Genomic DNA, 21,349 nt, shown 5'->3' with positions numbered 1-21,349 from the left:
TCTTATATTAACTATTTTGTTTCTATGGTTGCACTAATAAGTTAAAACCTGTAACTCAGAATATAAAACATGTGCCTTATTCAGTAAATTGTATCTTGCTTTTTTTAGTGGAATCATTTCTGTTCCCTGGTTGCCATGTACATGCTCTCTGGGTCCTCATCATGATCAGTTATTAATGGAAATGCTTCTAGATATCGAGGCACGGTGGTTTTAGGTGGTGATTAGTATTTTCACAGGGGCCAGCAGGTGTCTGGTTAGAAAAATGTCTTCCTGTTTAAGATCTTTCAAGGATCAGACCCAGTCCCCACACTTTCAAAACAAACAACTCAGATTTTTTTTTTCTCCTGGCAAAAGTAATACTGCTTGCATTTAAAAATTTTACCATTTATAGATCAGGAGGAAGTTAAAGATTGTCCACTAAGTTTACATGCAGAGGTGATTGCTGTTAATGTTTCACAGTGTTTTCTTCCACTCTCTTTTCTGGGCCTGTGTCTTCTATAGCATCCTCTTTAATGACCATAGGGTACTCTGTTGTGTGGCTGTAGCATCATCTACTTCAGTCCCTCAAGGAACATCTGATTTCAGCCTTTTCGATATTAAACAAAGCACTGTGATGAATGTCTTTGGACACATCTGAAGCTATTTCCTTTGGTTAAATTCTTAGAACTGAAAATGTTAGAACCAGGGTGGCCAAGAGGACATGTTACCCTCGTGAAAGACTGTACCAGTTTTCTTTCTTTCTTGCAATGTATGTGAGAACACACATCTTCCTACTGAAAGCCTTGAAAAAGATCTTTGCATTGCTAATTTAAAATAAGGACCTTCCTCTTTCCAGATTGAATCCTGCAGGGGCTGTTAGGCTTCATATATTTCTCATCTTAAATCATTGACACCTAAGACAAAGGGTTTGAAAGAAAGAACATTGTGACCATCAAATTTAGACCTTTGCCTTTGTAACCCTGTAGGGAGGCTGTGCCAGTGTCATTGTGTCATTAACTACTCAGTGTCCCCAGGACCTAACACCTTACTCAGGTGAGTTTGTCAAAACCTTGTGTGGTGACATTTTGGTATGGCCATGTCTTGTGTGACAAGGTTTTTAAAAAAAAATTATTCAGACACGCTTGTGATCTTCTGTATGGTTTTTCTCCCTTTGACCCCCCCTTTCTGCCTTTGTTTCTTTGTTTGCAACAAGGTGCAAGGATGATCAAGTTTAGTTAGTGTTCACTGTTTTATAAGTATTGGATCAATTCTTACTGGTGTAAGGAGGTGAAAGTATCTGCCATTTTGTAGGATTTGTTTACCACTTATGTCTATTTTTTTTTTAAAGTTTGTTTATTTTGAGAGAGAGAGAGAGAGAGGGAGAGAACAGCAGGAGAGGAGCAGAGATAGAGGGAGAGAGAGAGACTCCTAAGCAGGCTCCACGTTGTCAGCATGGAGCCTGATGTGGGGCTGGAAATTATGAACCATGAGATCATGACCTGAGCTGAAATCAAGAGTCAGACGCTTAACTCACTAACCAAGGTGCCCCTTTTTATGCCTAATTTTATGTTAGCATTTTTCTCTTCTTAGATTGCCTTCTACATGGGGCAAATGAACTTTATAGTACCTAGCTCTCATTTTTGCAACTTTTCCTACAGTATTCTAGACACAGATTGTTTAATTTTATATCAGGCAAAGGAAACAAGTGGATAGTACAAATGTAACATACTTGGGTTCCAAACTAGTGTGGAATAAATCAGATACTAATTACAGGATTAAGTTTGTTTTTGTCCTGGGAACAGAGCAGAACGTTTTCCCTTGTTGTTTCTGATAGGTAAACAAGTGTCATGTGTTTCTCCGTTACTTCTGATAGGTAAACTTATGAGTGCTTTGCTTAGTGGCCTGACAGATCGGAACAGTGTAATTCAGAAATCCTGTGCATTTGCCATGGGCCATTTAGTTCGGGTGAGTTGAATTTTGTATTTAATTAAGTAATTATACTTTGGTAATTATAAAGGAGTAAATAGGGTTGCTTTCTCTCTCAGACCTCACGGGATAGCAGCACTGAGAAACTCCTACAGAAACTCAATGGCTGGTACATGGAGAAAGAAGGTACCTTTCTTTTCCTCTTCTCTACTATTTTTAACTTAGATGTTAGCAATCTGGGAACACAGTACAAATCAGGTCTTGCCCTCTGATATTATGCGCTTTGCTTAGGAACATTTCTGACTGGTTTTACGGATTTGTTTTGCCACGGTGCAAGCTGAGCTAGTAGTCTGTTGAGATCAGTCACCCTGACTGACAGCAGCAAGCATGATGAAGATTATGGTGTTTCTGCTCCTCTTTAGAACCCATCTACAAGACCTCTTGTGCTTTGACTGTTCATGCTATTGGACGATACAGCCCGGATGTATTGAAGAACCATGCCAAAGAAGTTCTGCCTTTGGCATTTTTGGGCATGCATGAAATTACTGATGAGGAGAAAGCAGAGAAGGAAGAGTGTAACTTATGGACTGAAGTGTGGCAAGAAAATGTACCTGGTTAGTAAACTGTGCCTGTGAATTAAACCTGTTTCTTAAAAACCACAGCTGGGGTTTTTACTCTTTTCATCTATAAACTCTTGTAGTTTCTTTTCCAGGACTTTAACATCATGTGTCCCATTTGGTTTTAAACCTGTCCAAATTGCTACGTTCTCAAGGTTGGCCCTCAGACCTCTTTGCTCTCTGCCCTCATTGCTGCCCACGTAACAGAACAGAACTCTGCCCAAGCAAAGTAGAGCTGTACCTATTTGAGTTGGGAGTGAATGGTGATTTTATGTTGCCTTAGTGTCTTATTTCAGAGTAATGCTTCTTCATTCTGTACTTCACCTTCACATGTACAAATGGATGGTGACCATTTGCATGACACCCTCCTGTGGGCATATTCAGGTTTATAAAGTCTTACTGTTATAAAGGTATATCACAACACTCCAACACTCCCCTCTTTCTCTCTCTTTCAGAGAGTGGTATGATGTAACTGTTGAGAACATTTATTGCTGATGGTCACTGCCTTTTTCTTTTTCAGACTTAGAAAAAAGTTGATTTTTTTTTTTTTTTGTCATTTAAAAGTTGCTCTAATTTTGCTTTTCATAACCTAGGTTCCTTTGGTGGCATTCGGTTATACCTGCAAGAGTTGATTACAATTACCCAGAAGGCTTTGCAGTCCCAGTCCTGGAAAATGAAAGCCCAGGGTGCAATTGCCATGGCATCAATTGCAAAACAGACCAGCTCCCTAGTACCTCCATATCTGGGAATGATACTGGCCGCATTACTGCAAGGCCTGGCTGGAAGAACATGGGCAGGAAAGGTAAAGGAACCATTCATGCCCAGTTAAATTGAAGGTATCCTTAAAGGATTATGATTTCATCTTTCATTTTCCATAAAAATTAGAATCTGCTTTTGTGGGATGTCAGGTGGATTGTTTTATCTGAACCAGCTTTTCTAGCCAGTGGGAAGCTCTGTGTAAACTTGGCCTGATTAAATATGATGTTTCATGAAAGTGTAACCCGCATGTTTTTGAATACTGCATAGTAATGCTGGAGATTGATTTTTATCTATCACGTTTAGCTTTCCAAGAGAAGTCTTAAATCACCTGGTTGGCTGTTTCATATCTGGTGACCTCGTGAACAGATCAGGATTTGGCACACGTGAAATTGAGTAGAAAGCAAGCTGTGCCTAAACCTGGAGCTGAGGGTGCCTATCGCCGAGGCCTGTGAATTAGTCACTTCATACACACGGGTGATAGTAGATTACTTAGAGTGAACACTCAGCGGGGAACATGACATGTGGCAGCATGTAACAATCTACTTGCTGTGGTCACAGTCAGTGGCGGCCAACACAGTACTGTAGAAGAAGTGCTGGACTGGGACTTCTGTGATTGACCTTGGACAAGTCAGGTCTCTAGGCTTTCTAAAGTGGAGATGAAGACACTTGTCCTCCCTCTGTGGTTTGTAGTAAAACTCTGTGGATGTGCTTGTTAAATAGTAAAGTGTGTTAAAGATACTATGACTCTAAAGTTATTAAATACTCCTCAGGTAATGCAGTCATCGTATATAGAATGTCAGTAACACACATGTGCTTAACAGTATTCCCTCATCTTTCAACCCTTTAGGAAGAGCTGTTGAAAGCCATTGCCTGTGTGGTGACAGCATGCAGGTAAATGTTCTTCCAGTGACGATGCCATTTCTTAAACAGAACCCGAGAGCTGCGTTCCTTACTAACTGTCCTGATTCTTTTGTGTGGATCCTCTAGTGCACAGCTGGAAAAGCCTGTGCCCAATCAGCCCAGCACAAATGAAATTCTCCAGGCTGTTCTGAAGGAGTGTTGCAAAGAGAATCTTAAATATAAGATCATAGCAATCAACTGTGCGGCGGATGTCTTAAAGGCCACCAAAGAAGACAGATTCCAGGAGTTTTCGGACATTGTCATACCTCTCATCAAGAAGGTAACCACCACCTGTAAACCCTTCTGGTTTATTTTATTTTATTTATTATTTATTATTTATTTTTAAATTTATTTTTTAACATTTATTTATTATTGAGAGAAAGAATGTGACTAGTGGAGGGGCAGAGACAGAGAGAGAGACACAGAATCCAGAGCAGGCTCCAGGCTCTGAGCTGTCATCACAGAGCCTGATGTGGGGCTCAAACCCACGAAATACGAGATCATGACCTGAGCTGAAGTTGGACGCTTAACTGACTGGGCTACCCAGGTGCCCCCATTCTGGTCTAGTTTATAAAAACTAAATTTAAAAAGATTAAAAAGAAAAATTTTTTAAATTTTGAAACTTAAAAACTTAAAAAATTTAAAAAGAAGGGAAAGAAAGGAAGATTTTCCACGTACCCTGTTTACATATTTTATTAGGATTAGTGTAACTGCAAATAGCAGAAAATCCCACAATATCATGGCCTCAAACAAGATAGATGCTTTTCTGTCACCTAGGAGGCTAGGCATTCTGGCTGATTATGCTGTGAGCTCTGCCTTCCCTACAGTGTGCAGGTGTAACTGCCTTCCAGGCGGGTGGTGGCAGAGGAGATGAGGAAATGATGCAGGATCCAAGTAGGCATGGCCATTCTTCTCTCAAGGAGAGTTCTTGGACACTTTGTGGCACTTTGACTTGTATTTCCTGGTACTTAGCTAGGTGGCCACACCTGGCTGCAACAGAGGCTAGGAAAGGTAGTCTTCTAGGCATCCATTTGCCCTTCATGGGAGAAGGGGAGAGTGTGTGTTTTGTTTTGTTTTTTAAACGGAGCAGAAAGAGCAGTTTATTGCAGGGATTTCAACCCGCAAGCTGAGAAACTCATGGCTATGGGAACAGTGAGTTGCAGGAGTGAATGTTGGAGCGAATGGACAGTCTCTAACATAGTGGTGATGTGCTTTTTGCCTTTTAAGTGTGTGCAGAAGCCATCCTAGTCATCCTAGAATGAAGACAGGGAGGTCAGTGTGTCACTGTTTTGTTGTTTTAATTTTTTAATGTTTTTTTTTTTAAATTTTTTTTTCAACGTTTTTTATTTATTTTTGGGACAGAGGGAGACAGAGCATGAACGGGGGAGGGGCAGAGAGAGAGGGAGACACAGAATCGGAAACAGGCTCCAGGCTCTGAGCCATCAGCCCAGAGCCTGACGCGGGGCTCGAACTCACGGACCGCGAGATCGTGACCTGGCTGAAGTCGGACGCTTAACCGACTGTGCCACCCAGGCGCCCCAATTTTTTAATGTTTTTAAAAAAATTTTTTTAACGTTTATTCATTTTTGACAGAGACAAAGTGTGAACGGGGGAGGGGCAGAGAGAGTGGGGGGCACAGGATCTGAAGCAGGCTCCAGGCTCCGAGCTGTCAGCTCAGAGCCCAATGCAGGGCTCGAACTCACAAACCCCGAGATCATGACCTGAGCTGAAGTTGGACACTTAACTGACTGAGCCACCCAGGCGCCCCAGTGTTTGTTTATTTCTGAGAGAGAGACAGAGTGAGAATGGGGGAGGGGTGGAGAGAGAGGGAAACACAGGATCTGAAGCAGGCTGCAGGCTCCAAGCCGTCAGCACACAGCCTGACACAGGGCTGGAACCCACAAGCCGTGAGATCATGTCCTGAGCTGAAGTCAGACACTTAATTGAGCCACCCAGGCGCCCCCTCAGGGTGTCTCTGTTATTTGTCTCTACTGTATATTGAGGGGACTTTGATAAAAAAGACTTAGGTGTCATTTGGAAAATGAAGTACTCATTTTTGGAGATTGGACACTGGTTCAGAGAGAAAAAAGTTACGGCTTATCATTTTTTTAAGAAACATGAAATGTTTTAAATAGGATTTGTATTTCTTGTGTTGCTGCTCGTTGGTTTTCTTTTAACAAAAAGTAGTTTAGATAATTTCTGTTATATACTGATATATGGATATACATGGATTTAGGAGACTGTGTTTTAAATACATTATTTCACCAGCTAGCTGCATGAGTCACCTCTCAGCTTGTTTCCCTTTCTTATTAAGAAAGAGTTTGGATTTAGATGATTACCAGGTTCTTCCATTTTTAATCCCATGACTCAAATGCAAATCTTTTTGTATTATGCTTAAAAGACTACATATACAGGGGTGCCTAGGTGGCTCAGTCAGTTAAGCATCTGAGTCTTTTTCTTTTTTCTTTTTGGTTTTTGAGAGAGAGGGTGCAAGTGAGCGAGAGGCAGAAAAAGAGAGAATCCTATGAGGGACAGAGAGAAGTGGGGTTCACCCGAAGTAAGGCTTGAGCTTACCTGAAGGTGGGGATCATGCTCACCCGAAGTGGGGCTTGAACTCATGAACCGTGACATCATGACCTGAGCCAGAGTCAGATGCTTAACTGACTGAGCCACCCAGGTGCCCTTTTTTTTTGTTTGTTTTTTGTTTTTTGTTTTTTTTACAGTTTATTTGAGAGAGAGTATGTGAGCATGCGCACGCACGCAGGGGAGGGGCAGAGGGAGGGAGAGAGAATCCCAAGCAGGCTCCCTGCTGTCAGTGCAGAGCCCAGATAGGGAGCTTGATCTCATGACCGTGAGATCATGGCCTAACTGGAAATCAAGCGTTGGATGTTTAACTGACTGAGCCACCCAGGTGCCCCATGTGTCTCTCTCCTTTTTTTTTTTTAATCTTTTTTGTTTTTATGTTTCATATTATTTATTTTTGAGAGAGAGGGAGAGGGAGAGAGGGAGAGAGGGACAATGTGCGAGCAGGGGAGGGACAGAGAGAGAGGGAGACACAGAATCTGAAGCAGGCTCCAGGCTCTAAGCTGTCAGCACAGAGCCTGACGCAGGGCTTGAACTCATGAACCGTGAGATCATGACCTGAGCCAAAGTTGGAAGTCTGACTCTTGATCTCAGCTCAGGTCTTGATCTCAGGGTCGTGAGTTCAAGCCTGCATGCCCAGCGTGGAGCCTACATAAAAACAAACAAAGCTACATATACAGCATATTTTTCACCTTTTCTTACAAAATCCTTTAAAGGATTTTCCAAATTTATTAGAGAGGTGTAGTATTTCTGTAACAAATTCTTTTTTCAAAAAGGAAGACTCATGATAGAGAATTTAGCATTTAATTCTCAGTTAACATTTCCTACTCTGGTACCCTGGTTGTTTTTGTAGTACACCTGTAACTCAGAAGGAAAAAAATTAAAATTTGCTTTCTTATATCCTAGAACTCACCTGAGAGCACTGGCATTCGGACAACCAAAAACGAAGATGAGAATGAGAAGGAGAAGGAGCTCCAGCTGGAATGTCTGCTGGGAGCCTTTGAGAGCCTGGGCAAAGCCTGGCCCCGGAACGTGGAGACCCAGCGTAAGCACTGGAATCTGCGTGTGAAGTGCTGTAACCAGAGGTTACTTGGTGGGAACGAGGATGTTGTGTGTGGCAGTTGGTAGTTGTTGTTGCTTGCGGAGCCTGATTCATAGTAGGGATTCACTGTAAACTGTCCTCCTACCTCCGCAAACAGTCTCATGGACACCCGTGTAGGGTCTGCGAGGGCTCCCGCCATGACACAGTAAGACACACTGGGCGTACTAAACGGAAATTACTTTTTCCCAGTCCTGGATGCTGGAAGGCTGAGCTCGAGGTGTTGGCAGTGTGGGCTCTTCTGTACCCTCTCTCCTTGGCTTGTAAATGACCATCTGTGTCTGTGTCCTAACCTCTTCTTATAAGGACACCAGTCAGACTGGATTGCGGCCCACCCTAATGGCCCCTTTGAAGATCCTGTCTTTCAGTACAGTCACATTCTGAGGTACTTGGGGTTAGAACTTGAGCTGATGAATTTGGGGGACACAATTCAGCCCATAACAATCATGATAAATTTTATGTATTTTGACCATAAAAAGAATTGTTACTCTTTATGGTGCTCTTTTCTGGGGAATCCGTAGAATTTATTAGTGAGCTCTTTTCTTCAAAACTAACGGCCTTGTTACCAAATCTTCAATAAACAGGTGAAATCTGTATTTCACTGAGAAACTTGGAACTTTTTGAGAGATTTTTTAAATTGAATATATATTTCCAAAGGTTTAAGTAAAGAACCACTAAACCTTTGCTCTTGATTTAAGTTGCAGTTAGTTCAGAGGGCCTCTTGGGATGACACTGTGCTCCTGAGTTTGCCTTATGCTGGTTCCTGCAGAGCACCCTGCTGAACATGTTAATAATTTTGGATACTGTATAGAATATTGTTGATTATTCAGGATTGCATATGTCTAAAATCAGACTTAAGATTGTCTTTGAGCCTTGGCTGTTCTTTGTGTGACCTTCATACAGCATATTTGCTATGTATTGGAAGAATTTTCCATAAGACAGAGATTTGTTAAGTAGTCTTATTTCTTCACCTTATGTTATGGGCTGCAGTGAAAATCCACTTCATTTGACACCATTTGGACTCCTAACTTTTGCTTGATAGGAAAAATTAAAGTAGGGAATTCTATAAAAAAGATCCCACACAAAGCAGTACATTATAGTGTAGGGCAATGGAATGTACATTCATTTGCTAGTTATTGAGGAGAGGGCCAAGGTCTGAGAATTTAATTGTTCCACATTGGCTTCTTATGTACATCTTACTCATAATGTAGCATCTGCAATTTCTGGTTTATGTTTGTTTATGGTGGAGAAAGAAATTATAGTCTATTAGGAAACAAGTCAGGTGCAGAATTCTTTTAGATTTTTATCCCCATGCATCTTTACATTTGTGAATCGTACTAAATTCAACAGCATTTAAAAAATAACTACTTTGTTGAGTTTTATCCTCCTTTTCATCATTGAGTGTATTATTAATGATGTAATTATAACAAGTGCAGTTGGCATAACATGTTGGAATAAAGCATTGTTGTCTCTTGATAAGCCTATAATATGCAGGAGCTTGTGAGTGTCCAGAGAGGAGTTCCCTGCCTCCAGAGTTCTGCTTTCTTTGGCTGTGACTCAGGGTATTTTACAGGAAAAGGGAGTGTGGTTAAGATTCTCTGTTAGTTCCTTGGAGAAGGATATTGCCTTGAAAACGAACATTTATGAGCAGTTACATAGGACCCTGGATGGGGGGATGTCTCTGGGGGGAAATTTGGGAATTGGGCACAAAGTTACGCTGAAGTTTCTTGAGATTTCATGGCTGTAATTTAAAGGCATATGTTTTATTTTTTCCTCTTTCCTACCCTCCCTATCCTTCTGTGCTCTGGTTTCTGTCTGTCCCTCGTGTGTCCCTTTCTCACTGTGTGTCTTGTTCCTGCACTCTCTGTCTCGCTTTGTCTTGTTCTGTTTGCCCCAGGTTGTTACCGTCAGGAGCTGTGCAAGTTGATGTGTGAGCGGCTGAAACTCAGCACGTGGAAGGTGCAGCTCGGTGTCCTACAGTCGATGAATGCCTTTTTTCAGGGGTAATTCTGCTTCACACACAGTTTAGTCATTTATTTTGCCTCCCGCATCCACTCAGCGTTTTAGATCTAATCAAGGAATTCTTTCATATTTCATTTTTTTAAATTTTTTTAACGTTTATTCATTTTTTGATAGAGACAGACAGAGTGTGAGTGGGGAAGGGGGCAGACAGAGAGGGAGACACAGAATCCGAAGCAGCCTCCAGGCTCCGAATTGACAGCACAGAGCCTGATGCGGGGCTCAAACTCACAGACCGTGAGATCATGACCTGAGCTGAAGTCGGACGCCTAACCGACTGAGCCATCCAGGGGCCCCTGAATTCTTTCAAATTTTAAAACCAAATAGCTGAAGTGACATTGTAAAGTGATAACATGCAGATAGAAATTGTGCCAGAGAAGTTTGGGATGTTTCTTTAATAACTGGCACTTGTATCTTGCTTTTATTGTACAGATTAATGCTTTTGGAAGAAGAACATGCAGATCCTGAGGCTTTGGCTGAAATTCTTCTCGAAACTTGTAAATCAATCACATATTCTTTAGGTGAGTGTGGTGAGCTGATGTGGATATAAGGAGTCCTAACCTTAGAGCTCAGAGAGAGGAGCTTCAGATACTCCCTCCCTTGTGCAAGGAGCCTCATTCACAGAACAGCTGCTGTAATACTTCATGTACTCGACATGTGTCCCCAAACTGTGGCATGTTACTCTGGAACTAACCCCTAGGTTAGGAGAACCTTTGTGATAAGTATTTTTATTTAACTTTTATTTGGAAAGAATTTCAAACTTATAGAAAAGTTGCAGAAATAGTGCATATAATACGTGTGTATCCTTTACGCAAGGTCACCTGTTAATATTTTGTCCCATTTACTTCATCATTTGTACTTCTGTGTACCTATGTTTTTTTTTGAACCATTGACGGTATGTTGCTGACATCGTGCCCTTTTACTCCTTAGTTTGCCACGTGTGCTCTTTGATGTAACACGTGCAGTTACCAGCTGTAGGGAGTGTAACACTGATGCAGTAAGTTTAGTCAGATTTTTACCATTCATATTCAGGGTTTTCAGTTGACTTAACTATGCTCTTTTTTTTGTCTTAATGATCTTATTTATTTATTTTGAGAGTGAGAGAGAGAGAGAGAGCATGCGTGCATGTGCGCAAATGGGGCAGGGGCAGAAGGAGAGGGAGAGAGAATCCCAAGCAGGCTCCATGCTGTTAGTGCAGAGATTGATCCCACGAACTGTGAGATCATGACCTGAGCCAAAACCGAGTCTGATGCTTAACTGACTGAGCCGCCCAGGTGCCCTCAACAAAGTTCTTTCTCCCCTCCCATTAGTAAGGAGTCCAGTCCAAGATCATTTACTGAACTTGGCTGTCATGTCTTTTTTAGTTTCCTTGAATCTGGAACACTTCCTCAGCCTTTCTTTATCTTACGTGACATTGATAATTTTGAAGAAAAGTCTTCCCCCCTCCCCCCCCCCCCCCCCGTTTTTAAATCTAGAATGTTTCTCACTTAGTGTTTCATGTTTACTGGTGACTAGATGCAGGTTATGAATTCCTGGCTGGGACACTCTGTGAGTGATGTATCCTCGCACTTCCAGAGGCACACAGTGTTCATCTGCCCTGATTGGTGATGTTAATTTTGATCACCTCCTCAGGGTACTACTCACTTTTCTTTATTCTTTATTGTGTCATTATTCTTTTTCTCCCTTGTGTCTGATAAGCCCGTGGGAACACACTTTAAGACCATTCAAACAACCTGCTCCTCTTAACTATGTTTAACCAGCAGTCCCAGAGAAGGTACTTTAAGACCATGCAGATAAACCACCCCTCTTCAAAATATCCTCTTTGGACTTAGCATGCATCAAGGGTTTTTCCCTGAACCAGTGTTTACAAGGGTGATTTTCTACCTCGGGGCACTTCCTTCACGTTTACCATGTGGCCATCGGCATCCTCTTCTAAACAAGATGCCACCTCTCCCTCTCTTTATTTATCTCATCAGTACGGATTTGTGGATTTCCTTTTCCCCCCATTGGTTTATAATTAATTATTTTCCTTAAGTAATTTTTTACTCAGATGGTTCCAGATTTGGCTGGTAGAGGCTTCTTTAAGCTGACTCCTGGGTCTTACTGACAGGTCGCTAGCATCCTTTTAGGCACCTCTGTACTTTGTAGCAAAAAAAGGATGTTATAAGCTCATCTTGTGCTTTCCTTGCCTCAGGCTTGGTTGTCTGTTAATTTTTTTGGTAGACGGGATCACCCTGAACTAGATGCTGTGTCTAAAATAGACACCAGGGAAGCATGTTTCAGTTGCAGTTCATGGAGGTAGAATGCTTTTGAATAAGAACTGGCAGCCAAGGGGCGCCGGGATGGCACAGTCAGTTAAACGTCTGACTCTGGATACTGGCTGAGGTCATGATCTCATGGTTTGTTAGTTCAAGCCCTGAGTTGGGCTCTGCACTGATAGCGTGGAGCCTGCTTAGGATTCTCTCTCCCTCTCTTTCTGCCCCTCCCCCGCTTGCACGCACACATGCTGTCTCTCTAAAATAAATAAACATTGGGGCGCCTGGGTGGCGCAGTCGGTTAGGCGTCCGACTTCAGCCAGGTCACGACCTCGCGGTCCGTGAGTTCGAGCCCCGCGTCAGGCTCTGGGCTGATGGCTCGGAGCCTGGAGCCTGTTTCCGATTCTGTGTCTCCCTCTCTCTCTGCCCCTCCCCCGTTCATGCTCTGTCTCTCTCTGTCCCCCCAAAAAAAAAAAATAAATAAATAAATAAATAAATAAACATTAAAAAATGAAGAAAAAAAAAGGAACTGGCAGTGAAGACGCAGGTGTCCTTGATTGTCCTTAACCCTCTGGGTTACTAATGTTCTCTGATAAAATGAGGAACTCATCATGTAAACCTAAATACCTTTCTTAAGTGTCATGTGAAGATAACTCTTGAGATAGTGTCGTTTGATTTCTCACTTCTAAAACGGGTCCTTCAAATACTGGCATTGGTATATTTGGCTGACAGTTTGCCTTTTTTTTTTAAAGTAAGAAATACGGACATGTAGCATATTTTAAGTATTTGATGATAATAAGCAAAAGGAAGCTTACTTAAGAACAGGTATATCTTTCTCTGAATTTATAATTTCTGAATATCTTTCTTCCAGTAACACTAATTTACTCTTGAAGGTTCTGTTTGTAAGGCATATAAAACAAATAACGTGAACTATCTGATTTTCTTCTTAGAAAATAAGACCTACTCATCTGTGAGAACGGAAGCTTTATCTGTGATAGAATTACTGCTTAAAAAACTTGAAGGTGAGCTCTTGATGGTTCTGATCAGAGGATCAGAAAGGCAGGATACTTTATGGCATATAGTTTAGGAATTTTTTTCTGTTTTTGTTTTTAATAAGTGTATAATCTAAAATACAAATTAATACATGTGCGTGTAAGTCAAATATACAAAGCTAAAACCTTTAAATTTTATTAAGTGTTTAAATTTGGTACTCTTTCATTTTATATACTTTTAATATATTATGAAGCCATAGCTATCTTGAGGGCTCTCTGTACATACACAAAGAAACTGACGCACTAGGGAGTGGAGTTGGGAAAACACTTTAACAGTTGAGTCATCAAATTTGATAGCAGTTTTCTTAATCCTATTTTTTCCCCGTTTTTCTTTTTTTTTTTCTTTTTTTTTAAACCTTTTATCAAGAAGCAGATGTCTTCTAAAGGTCTGTTGTATCAGTGGTAAAAGAAAACCACTAGCATTTTCTCCAGTGGGGTTTTTCAAAAGGAGGCCTCTTTTCTTTTTTCTCTTTTTTTTTTCATTTTTCTAACCCCGTAGGTTAAGAATGGAGAAGATGGAACAGTTTTCTCGAGAGTCTTAAATATTTTCTATTTCTCCTCTCTCTCTGCCTAGCAATTAAAACACCCCTCCTAGGATTCCATGAAGCAGGCCTTTTAGACTCAGTAATGCTACACATCTCATAATCTTGTTTTTCCTTGTTGAAATAAAAGAGCTAGGAACTTAGTTACATTACTGAATTTTCACAGTCAGATGTGTAGAAATAAATTCTAGATGAGGAAAACGAGGCTAAACAGTGAAACAACTTATTTGAAACCACGTCACTAGAAAGTGGCAGAACCTGATAGACAAGATTGAGGATCTGGTATACTTTCTGAGTTTCTAAAATTTCCAGTATGTGTATAGGTCTCTGGTGCCTTCAAGAAAGTCAGTCTGTTCAGACTGACTTTGCAATTGTGAAGTTTATTCAAGATTTTTTTACCGAGTGTGTTTTATAAAGAGGGCTTTTGTGTTAAGTGGCTTGTTACTGTGTGCTTTGCCTTGATTCTTCCTACTTCCTGCTTTCCTCCAGCATCCTTAGATCCTCTTTGTTCCACTAGTGTGGGGGAGGGGGGGGCAGAGGATGAAGTGCTCTGACATATTCTCAGGTTATTGTCAATAATTAGGTTTTGAGACTACTGTTGAACCTGTTATCATATGTCAAACTGTCATCAGGGGGTTGCTTTGCATTTATTTGGGGGATACGCTCTGTGGAGGAAAAGCAGAAAGAACAGTTTGAGGGTTTTTTTGCTTGCTTGTTCTATAAAGATTCTTCTTTTTCCATTCAGAATCTAAACAGTGGGAAAGTTTGACATCAGAATGCAGAGTGCTCCTAATCGAGTCTTTAGCTACTATGGAGACGGACAGCAGACCTGAGCTGCAGGAGAAAGCATCATTACTGAAGAAAACACTTGAAAACCTGGAATAAATTAGAAGGGGAAGAAAGCAACAAGTGCCATGTTCATTGGGGGTTGAAATGGTGGTATTCTTTGAAAAACCAAGTGGGTAAAAGTAAAGATTAATCTGTAGCATGCATCATTCCTTGGCTGAAATAAAAAAAAAAAAATGCCTTAAATTTTGTTCCTTATTAGCTTTATTTTACTTGATTTTTAAAAGTGTCTGGGCTGAGTGAGCTTAATGGGACCTTGGATGTTTGAGAGGTGGTCAGAGGTGAAACTGATGGAAATAGTTATGAAAAGAATTAAGGCTGTAATTAAAGGAATAGGCAGAGTTGCAGAGCAAGCTGGATAAGAATCTTGGAACTGCATCCAAATTAAATAAGGTTATTTCAGGAAGGGACTCTGTAATTCACTTATTTTAGCCCCCTTGCTTTACACCTGAGGAAATAAGCTAGCAGATGACTTAGCTTCTGATCTGAAGCCTGTGCCAAGGCTGGGACCCAGGTGTTTGAAGACCTGTCCAGTATACTTCTTTTATAAGCTGCTGCCAATCAGTGCTACCCCTGGCCTGCCTAAGAAACTCCCAAGATGAGGTGTATACTATAGTCCTTGAACCAGAACTGAACCGACCCGTTATCTAAGTACTATTGGATTCTTGAATTCAGAGGCTGAACGTTGTCTTGTCATTTGTTTAGATGATCGGTTTTTAGAAAATGATTGGTTACCATCTTTATGGGCTGAGAGACTTTGCTCTCCATGTGATAATTCTGATCGCCCTTTTACAGGCATGTGAAAGGAGATTAGGACAGGATTGCTTGTTCTGTCTGTATCTGTAGTTTGCGTATTTTGCAAAAGCCAAAAACCAACAACAAAATCGTGACTGCTCTGTTTTAGACCATTTATAATCTCAAAACTGTAAAGACAACTTAATAAATTGCCGCCCATTCTTACACTAACAGTATGACTCTAGAAATAGAAGGCAAGTGTCTTCATTAACCATTTGGGAATAACCTATCACTGAAAGTAAGCAATTGCAGCTAGGGTTTCTTTTTTTGTTGTTCTGCTCATACCCCTGCCATAGGGTATAGGGTAAGGGGAAGAACCAAGTCTAACACAAGTGTTTATGGTAAACTGAGAACTCTAGCTCACCTTGGATTCCAAGCACAAAATTGGTGTTACAGTCAATACTGACCGCTTACTGACATTAACACCAGGGTGGAAACTCCATGGTTGTTATTTTTGGTGGTCTCTATAGGCCATTGTATTGACTGTGACCCATAATAAAAGTAACTTTTACATCTTGACCCAGAATTGTGTATGTGTGTATGAATCAATATAAAATCTTTAACTCAAATAAATGTTTTGTGAAATAATACACATACTCTTAACTATGTGTGATCTACTTTGATCCCTCATTCCCCCCCCCCACCATTTTAGATTCTTTTCAGACCCACTAAATTCATTTCCTGTCTTACAAATGGGTTGCAATTCACAGTTTGAAAAACATAGCTGAAAATAGTACTTAGGCTTGGCTGGATGTACTGTTTTGGAGTTGCTTCCTATTTGGAAAGGGAGTCTACAAATGAAAATGTAGGTGTTTATTATTAAAACGTCCTCTTAGCTGATACTAAATATAATTGTGGGTTTTAGTAGCATTATGGATTGTAAGGAGCTTCTCATGGACTTCAACTTAAGAATGGCTTTTACTTGGCGGAAAATCAACTTTGGATATTTTTCAGAAGGCATATGGCCTCATAGAATTCGGTGTTTTTCCAGACCAGTATTTCCCCCTCTGCTAAGTGCCCTCTTTCATTTATAGGACCTGGGACATGCCTCTAAGGCAAGAATGCAGTACAGGTCGGCTGTTTTCAGAAAGAGTGTAAGGGCAAGAATTGTGCTCTCGGCCCATGTGGAGTGTTATACCTCATCAAATTGTATGCTTTTTAAACCTTTTGTTATTTACCGTTGGGAATTTCCCATGGTGCTGAGAGAGTGGTGCTGACACTTGAGCCTTTGCGCTCAGCGCTGTTTAGTTCATTTATTGTCGCTTTCTATAAGCACAGTTCCAATTTACACTCTTAATGCCTTCATCTCAACCAGCCAAGTCATTTGCACAACTAGTAATGTGAAATCATGGTCTCCCAGTGCAGCTCGTGTTGGGTGTGCACGGGTGCACATATCTCCTAAAAGGGTTACTAACAGTCTGTAATTGTGGGATGGTTCTGGTGAACAAATGGCAAAAGGACCCATGCATGGTTATGTCTTTGGCCCTCATTTTCCAAAGCTGTCTGGAACTGATTTTTTATTATTTTTTTTTCCCTGAGAACACTCAGTGCTACCGATCATACAAGTGGCTGTTTTAGAGTCTAATTACTGAATTCCTTATTCCTGGAATTAGGGCACTAGCTAGAGCTTCACAACTCTATTGATAACGTGAGAAGGAGGGACCTGAAGTTTGACCATTGGAAATCAAAACAATGAAAGTAGTATAAAATCGTGTTTTTGGTGATAAAGAGCGGCAGTTTCTTTAATTAATGTTTGTGTCCAATTTGCAACTGCTGGCGTGTCTGCCTGTGGCAGTGTACCTGCCAATAACACTGACTGCCACCGAATCCCCATTGCTTTCCCCTTCCACCTTTTCCTTGTGTATGCACTAACAAAAAAGAAAAAAGATGTGACCTTGTTGATCTGTGCTCTCGTAGCGGTTGCACTGTGTGAACACTGTTTGCCCTTTGCGGGGCGTCTCCACCGGCTGCCGCCACAATATATTCATGCTGCTTGTTAAGTACAGGGAGTTCTTTTGACATTGGCACTCATTGTAATGTACAAATGTTGTTAAATGGATGTATATGTAACAGATTTTTGTATTTTATATGCAAAGTCTTCATAGAATCCTTTGCAATTTGTGCTGAACTAGTTAAGCATGTGATAGTCTTATTTGAAAGGAAAACTCTCCCCATGCCCAAGAAGATAATACATGGTAAATAAAAGCTGCATGATCAGTTCTTTTGAAGTAGTGCATTAATTTTTACTGGTTCTCGTGGAAAATAGTTCAACTTCCAGGGAATTGGCTAGTTACGTTTTAAAAACTGAAAAGGCTCCATTGCCTGCCATATCCTGAGCAACTTCAACTAAGCAGACATTTTTGGCTTAACTGGAAGTTCCAAGGCAAAGCAGAAACGCAGGCAGGATACCTGAAAAACTGCAGTCAAATACTTGGAGAAACATAATCACTGAAATAATTATTTTTTTGAGCAAGGTAATCTCAGATGAACACATAGAAGCAATAGACCAATCTTTTGACTAAGATTTTTTTTTTTTAATTTTTTAATGTTTATTTTGAGAGAGAGAGAGAGAGAGAGAGGGAGACACAGAATCCAAAGCAGGCTGCAGGCTCTGAGCTGTCAGCACAGAGCCTGATGCAGGGCTTGAACTCATGAACCGCGAGATCATGAACTGAGCTGCGGTTGGACGCTTAAGCAACTGAGCTACCCAGGCGATCTTTGACCAAGATTAATGTACATAGTTGTGGACATAAAATGTCCAAAGTACAGGCACAGCCTACCCTAAACTGCCAAATAAATTTTTATGCTGTGGCAGATAGGCTTAAAAGGTGAGAGACCTTATTTTATCTGTAGTAGCAGCCAACAAGCCTAAGTCATTCCCCTCTGTTTCCTTTTCCCCTAAGTGCAAGTCCCAGATTGACTGATTGGATTAACAATTTGTTTTTAAAAAGAGGAATTTAAATCATAATGTTGCAAAAAACCTGGAAATAAACTTCCCAACAAGGCTTTTTTAAAGAAATGACATTTCTTTTATATTTAAGAACTGTTGATAAAGCTGCCTTAAAAAGTTTAAAGGACAGGGGGCTCCTTGGTAGCTCAGTCGGTTAAACATCCCACTCTTGATTTTAGCCCAGGTCATGATCTCATAGTTTGTGGGTCTGAGCCTTGTATTGGGCTCTGTGCTGATCATGTGGAACCTACTTGGGATTCTCACTCTCCCTCTCTCTCTGCCCTTCCCCTGTTTATACTCTAAGTCTCCTTCTTTCTCTCTCTAAATAAACATTAAAAAAAAAAAAGTGTAAAAGGGAGAAAACAGGTAATGGTTGAAGGACACCTAGTTTTTGTTTGGATATTCCTGAAAATATTTTAAAACCGATTTTGGGTGTTAGCAGTTAGATACATTATTCTATTATGCTACTTTTGACTTCAGGACTATCTTCAAACACAAAATCTTTTCTAAATAATCATTTGAAGCAAATGTTTTTTGAGTATTTATTTCAGAACTATAAAGATTTCTACTGTTTCTAGCCCCCAAGATCCCCAGTGTGATAACTGGTCATTCAAGCTGTTGTTTCCTTAGATGCACCATTTTTTTTCTGGCTTCTTTCATGATTTTCTTTTTGGATTTCAGCACTTTGACTACGATGTGCCAAGATGTACTCTTCTATGTATCCTGTTTAAGATTTGCTTAGATTTTTGAATTTCTAAGTTTTGTGCTTCACCAAATTTGGGATATTTTGGTCAGTTTACTCAAAAGTTCTGTTTTTGTTTTGTGCCATATGCTCACTCCTCTCCTCCTGGGACTCCAATGACAGCTATGTTAACTCATTTGATACTGATGTACAGACCTCTGAGGCATTTAAAAAAATCTGTCCTGGGGCACCTGTGTGGCTCAGTTGATTGAGCTTGATTTCAGCTCAGGTCATGATCCCAGGGTCCTGGGATCGAGCCCCGCCTTGGGCTCTGCACTAAGCGTGGAGCCTGTCTAGGATTCTCACTCTCCCCCTGCCCTTCTCCCCCACCCCCCTGCTCACGCTCTCTCTCTCTCTCTCAAGCAAACAGAAAACCCCACAAAAACCCTCAAACGCTTCTGTCTTTAATTCACTCACTTTTTGTTTACTATATCCATTCTGATATTAAAGACCATCCTGTGAAGTTTTATTTCAGCTCTTGTTTTCACTTTTAAATTTTGACTTCTTTTTCTAATATTTCCAATCTTTTCATTCATTAAGAATTTTTTTAAAGTTCACAAAGCATACCTATAATAACTGATTTTAAGTTCTTGTCTCATAGTGTCATATCTGGGTCACCTCAGGTTTAGTTTCTGTTCATTGTCCCCTTCCCACCCCCTGCCACCCCACCTTTTCCTGGTTCTTCATATGCCCAATATTCTGGGATTATAGCCTGGACGTTGTGAATGTGGTAGAAATTCTGGACTCTATTACGGGTATTCTTCCCAACGAGATGCTTTTCTTTTAGCAGGCACTTAGCGGGCTTAGACTTAAAACTGCAAACTATCTTACCTTTGGTGGTGGCAGCCCAGATCTCAGTTCATAACAGTATTGTTATGTTTCCTTCACAGCTGTCTGCAACCTGCCATGCAATGTGTGTGCTTTCAGAGGTCAGCCACAACTCGGGCAGAGCTTACACGTAGAATGGGGAACTTCCCCTGCTGCCTTGTTTTTTTCTTTTTCCGGAATTTCCCCTTCACTTTCTGTCTTGGGCTCTGCCTCCCTTAGGCCAGAAAGCAGTGTTTTTTAATGAGAACATCAGCCCTTCTTTGCTCTGTTTTGGCTGTGTTTCACTTTAGACAAAAGCCCAAAATCCAGGGAACTTACCCTGTGTTGATCCCTTCCATGTTTTAGCTCTTTTCTAAAGTCTGCCTTTGTTGACTCCAGAACCGGTTTTGTGTTTTGTCCAGAGTTTAGTTGTTATATTATGTGGAAAGGTCAGTCTTCTGGAAAGTTTATAAATTACATTAAACTAAATACACCCCGGGCGCCTGGGTGGCTCAGTCGGTTGAGCATCCGACTTTGGCTCAGGTCATGATCTCCTAGTTTGGTCTGTGAGTTCGAGCCCTGCTTCGGGCTCTGTGCTGACAGCTCAGAGCCTGGAGCCTGCTTCAGATTCTGTGTCTCCCTCTCTCTTTCTGTTCCTCCTCCGCTCTCGGTCTGTCTCTCTCAAAAAATGAATAAATGTTAAAACAAAAATTAAAAAAAACAACAACAAAAAGTAAAAATACCCCCACCATGTGATCCGGCAGTCAAACTCCTTGGTATTTACCCACATGAATTGAAAATTTAGGTCCACACAAAAACCTGCACGTGGATGTTTATATCAGCTTTATTCATAAAAAATTTCCAAGAAAGACTTGGAAGTAACGAAGATATCCTTCAGTAGGTGAATGGAAAGTTAACTGGAATATCCAGACAATGGAATATTTATTATCTGGCACTAAAAAGAAATGAGCTATCAAGCCATGAAGAGACTTGGAGGAACTTAAATGAGTATTACCAAGTTAAAGAGATCCGAAAAGGCTACATACTCTTATGATTCCAACTACATGACATCCTGGAAAAAGCAAAACTATGCAGACAGGAAAAAAGATCAGTGGTCACCAGGGAGGAGTGTGGAAGAAAGGATGAATAAGACAGGATTTTTAGGGCGGTGAAACTATTCTGTATGATACTGTGATGCTGGTGTAGGACGCCAGAGTGAATCCTAATGTACACCTGGAGTTTGGGTGATAACAATGTAGCTGAGGTTCATCGATTATAACAGATTATAACAAACGCGTTGGTGCCAAATGTTGACAGTGGGGGAGGTTGTGTGCGCTTGAGGGCAGATGACATACGGCGGCGAATCTTTGTACTTTCTGCTCAACTTTGCAGTGTGAACCTAACTAACACTGCTGTAAAAAATAAAGTTAAGAAATAAATTATTTTTTAGGTAAATCTAAAAAGATAGGATTTTATAG

General features: G+C 40.8%; 1 protein-coding gene across 2 annotated transcripts in view; it reads left to right on the top strand.

Moving 5' to 3' along the window:
• The window catches only part of ECPAS (Ecm29 proteasome adaptor and scaffold), a 104,368-nt gene extending 89,605 nt beyond the window's left edge, over positions 1-14,763 (top strand). For both annotated transcript variants that reach the window (XM_047067675.1, XM_047067683.1), the window contains exons 38-49: positions 966-1,032; positions 1,853-1,944; positions 2,025-2,091; positions 2,328-2,519; positions 3,116-3,324; positions 4,129-4,172; positions 4,269-4,461; positions 7,671-7,809; positions 9,761-9,866; positions 10,315-10,403; positions 13,088-13,159; positions 14,477-14,763. In XM_047067675.1, the coding sequence (XP_046923631.1) occupies positions 966-1,032; positions 1,853-1,944; positions 2,025-2,091; positions 2,328-2,519; positions 3,116-3,324; positions 4,129-4,172; positions 4,269-4,461; positions 7,671-7,809; positions 9,761-9,866; positions 10,315-10,403; positions 13,088-13,159; positions 14,477-14,616 (1,410 nt within the window). In that variant the 3' untranslated portion in view covers positions 14,617-14,763. The remainder of the gene's footprint in view (positions 1-965; positions 1,033-1,852; positions 1,945-2,024; positions 2,092-2,327; positions 2,520-3,115; positions 3,325-4,128; positions 4,173-4,268; positions 4,462-7,670; positions 7,810-9,760; positions 9,867-10,314; positions 10,404-13,087; positions 13,160-14,476) is intronic.
• Positions 14,764-21,349: the final 6,586 nt, after the last annotated feature.

Source organism: Lynx rufus, unplaced genomic scaffold, assembly GCF_022079265.1.
Source record: "Lynx rufus isolate CCGP_SWC_20201006 ecotype Redwood Valley unplaced genomic scaffold, mLynRuf1.p SCAF_10, whole genome shotgun sequence".
Classification (NCBI taxonomy): Eukaryota; Metazoa; Chordata; class Mammalia; order Carnivora; family Felidae; genus Lynx; species Lynx rufus.
This window is presented reverse-complemented; position numbering and strand designations above follow the sequence as displayed.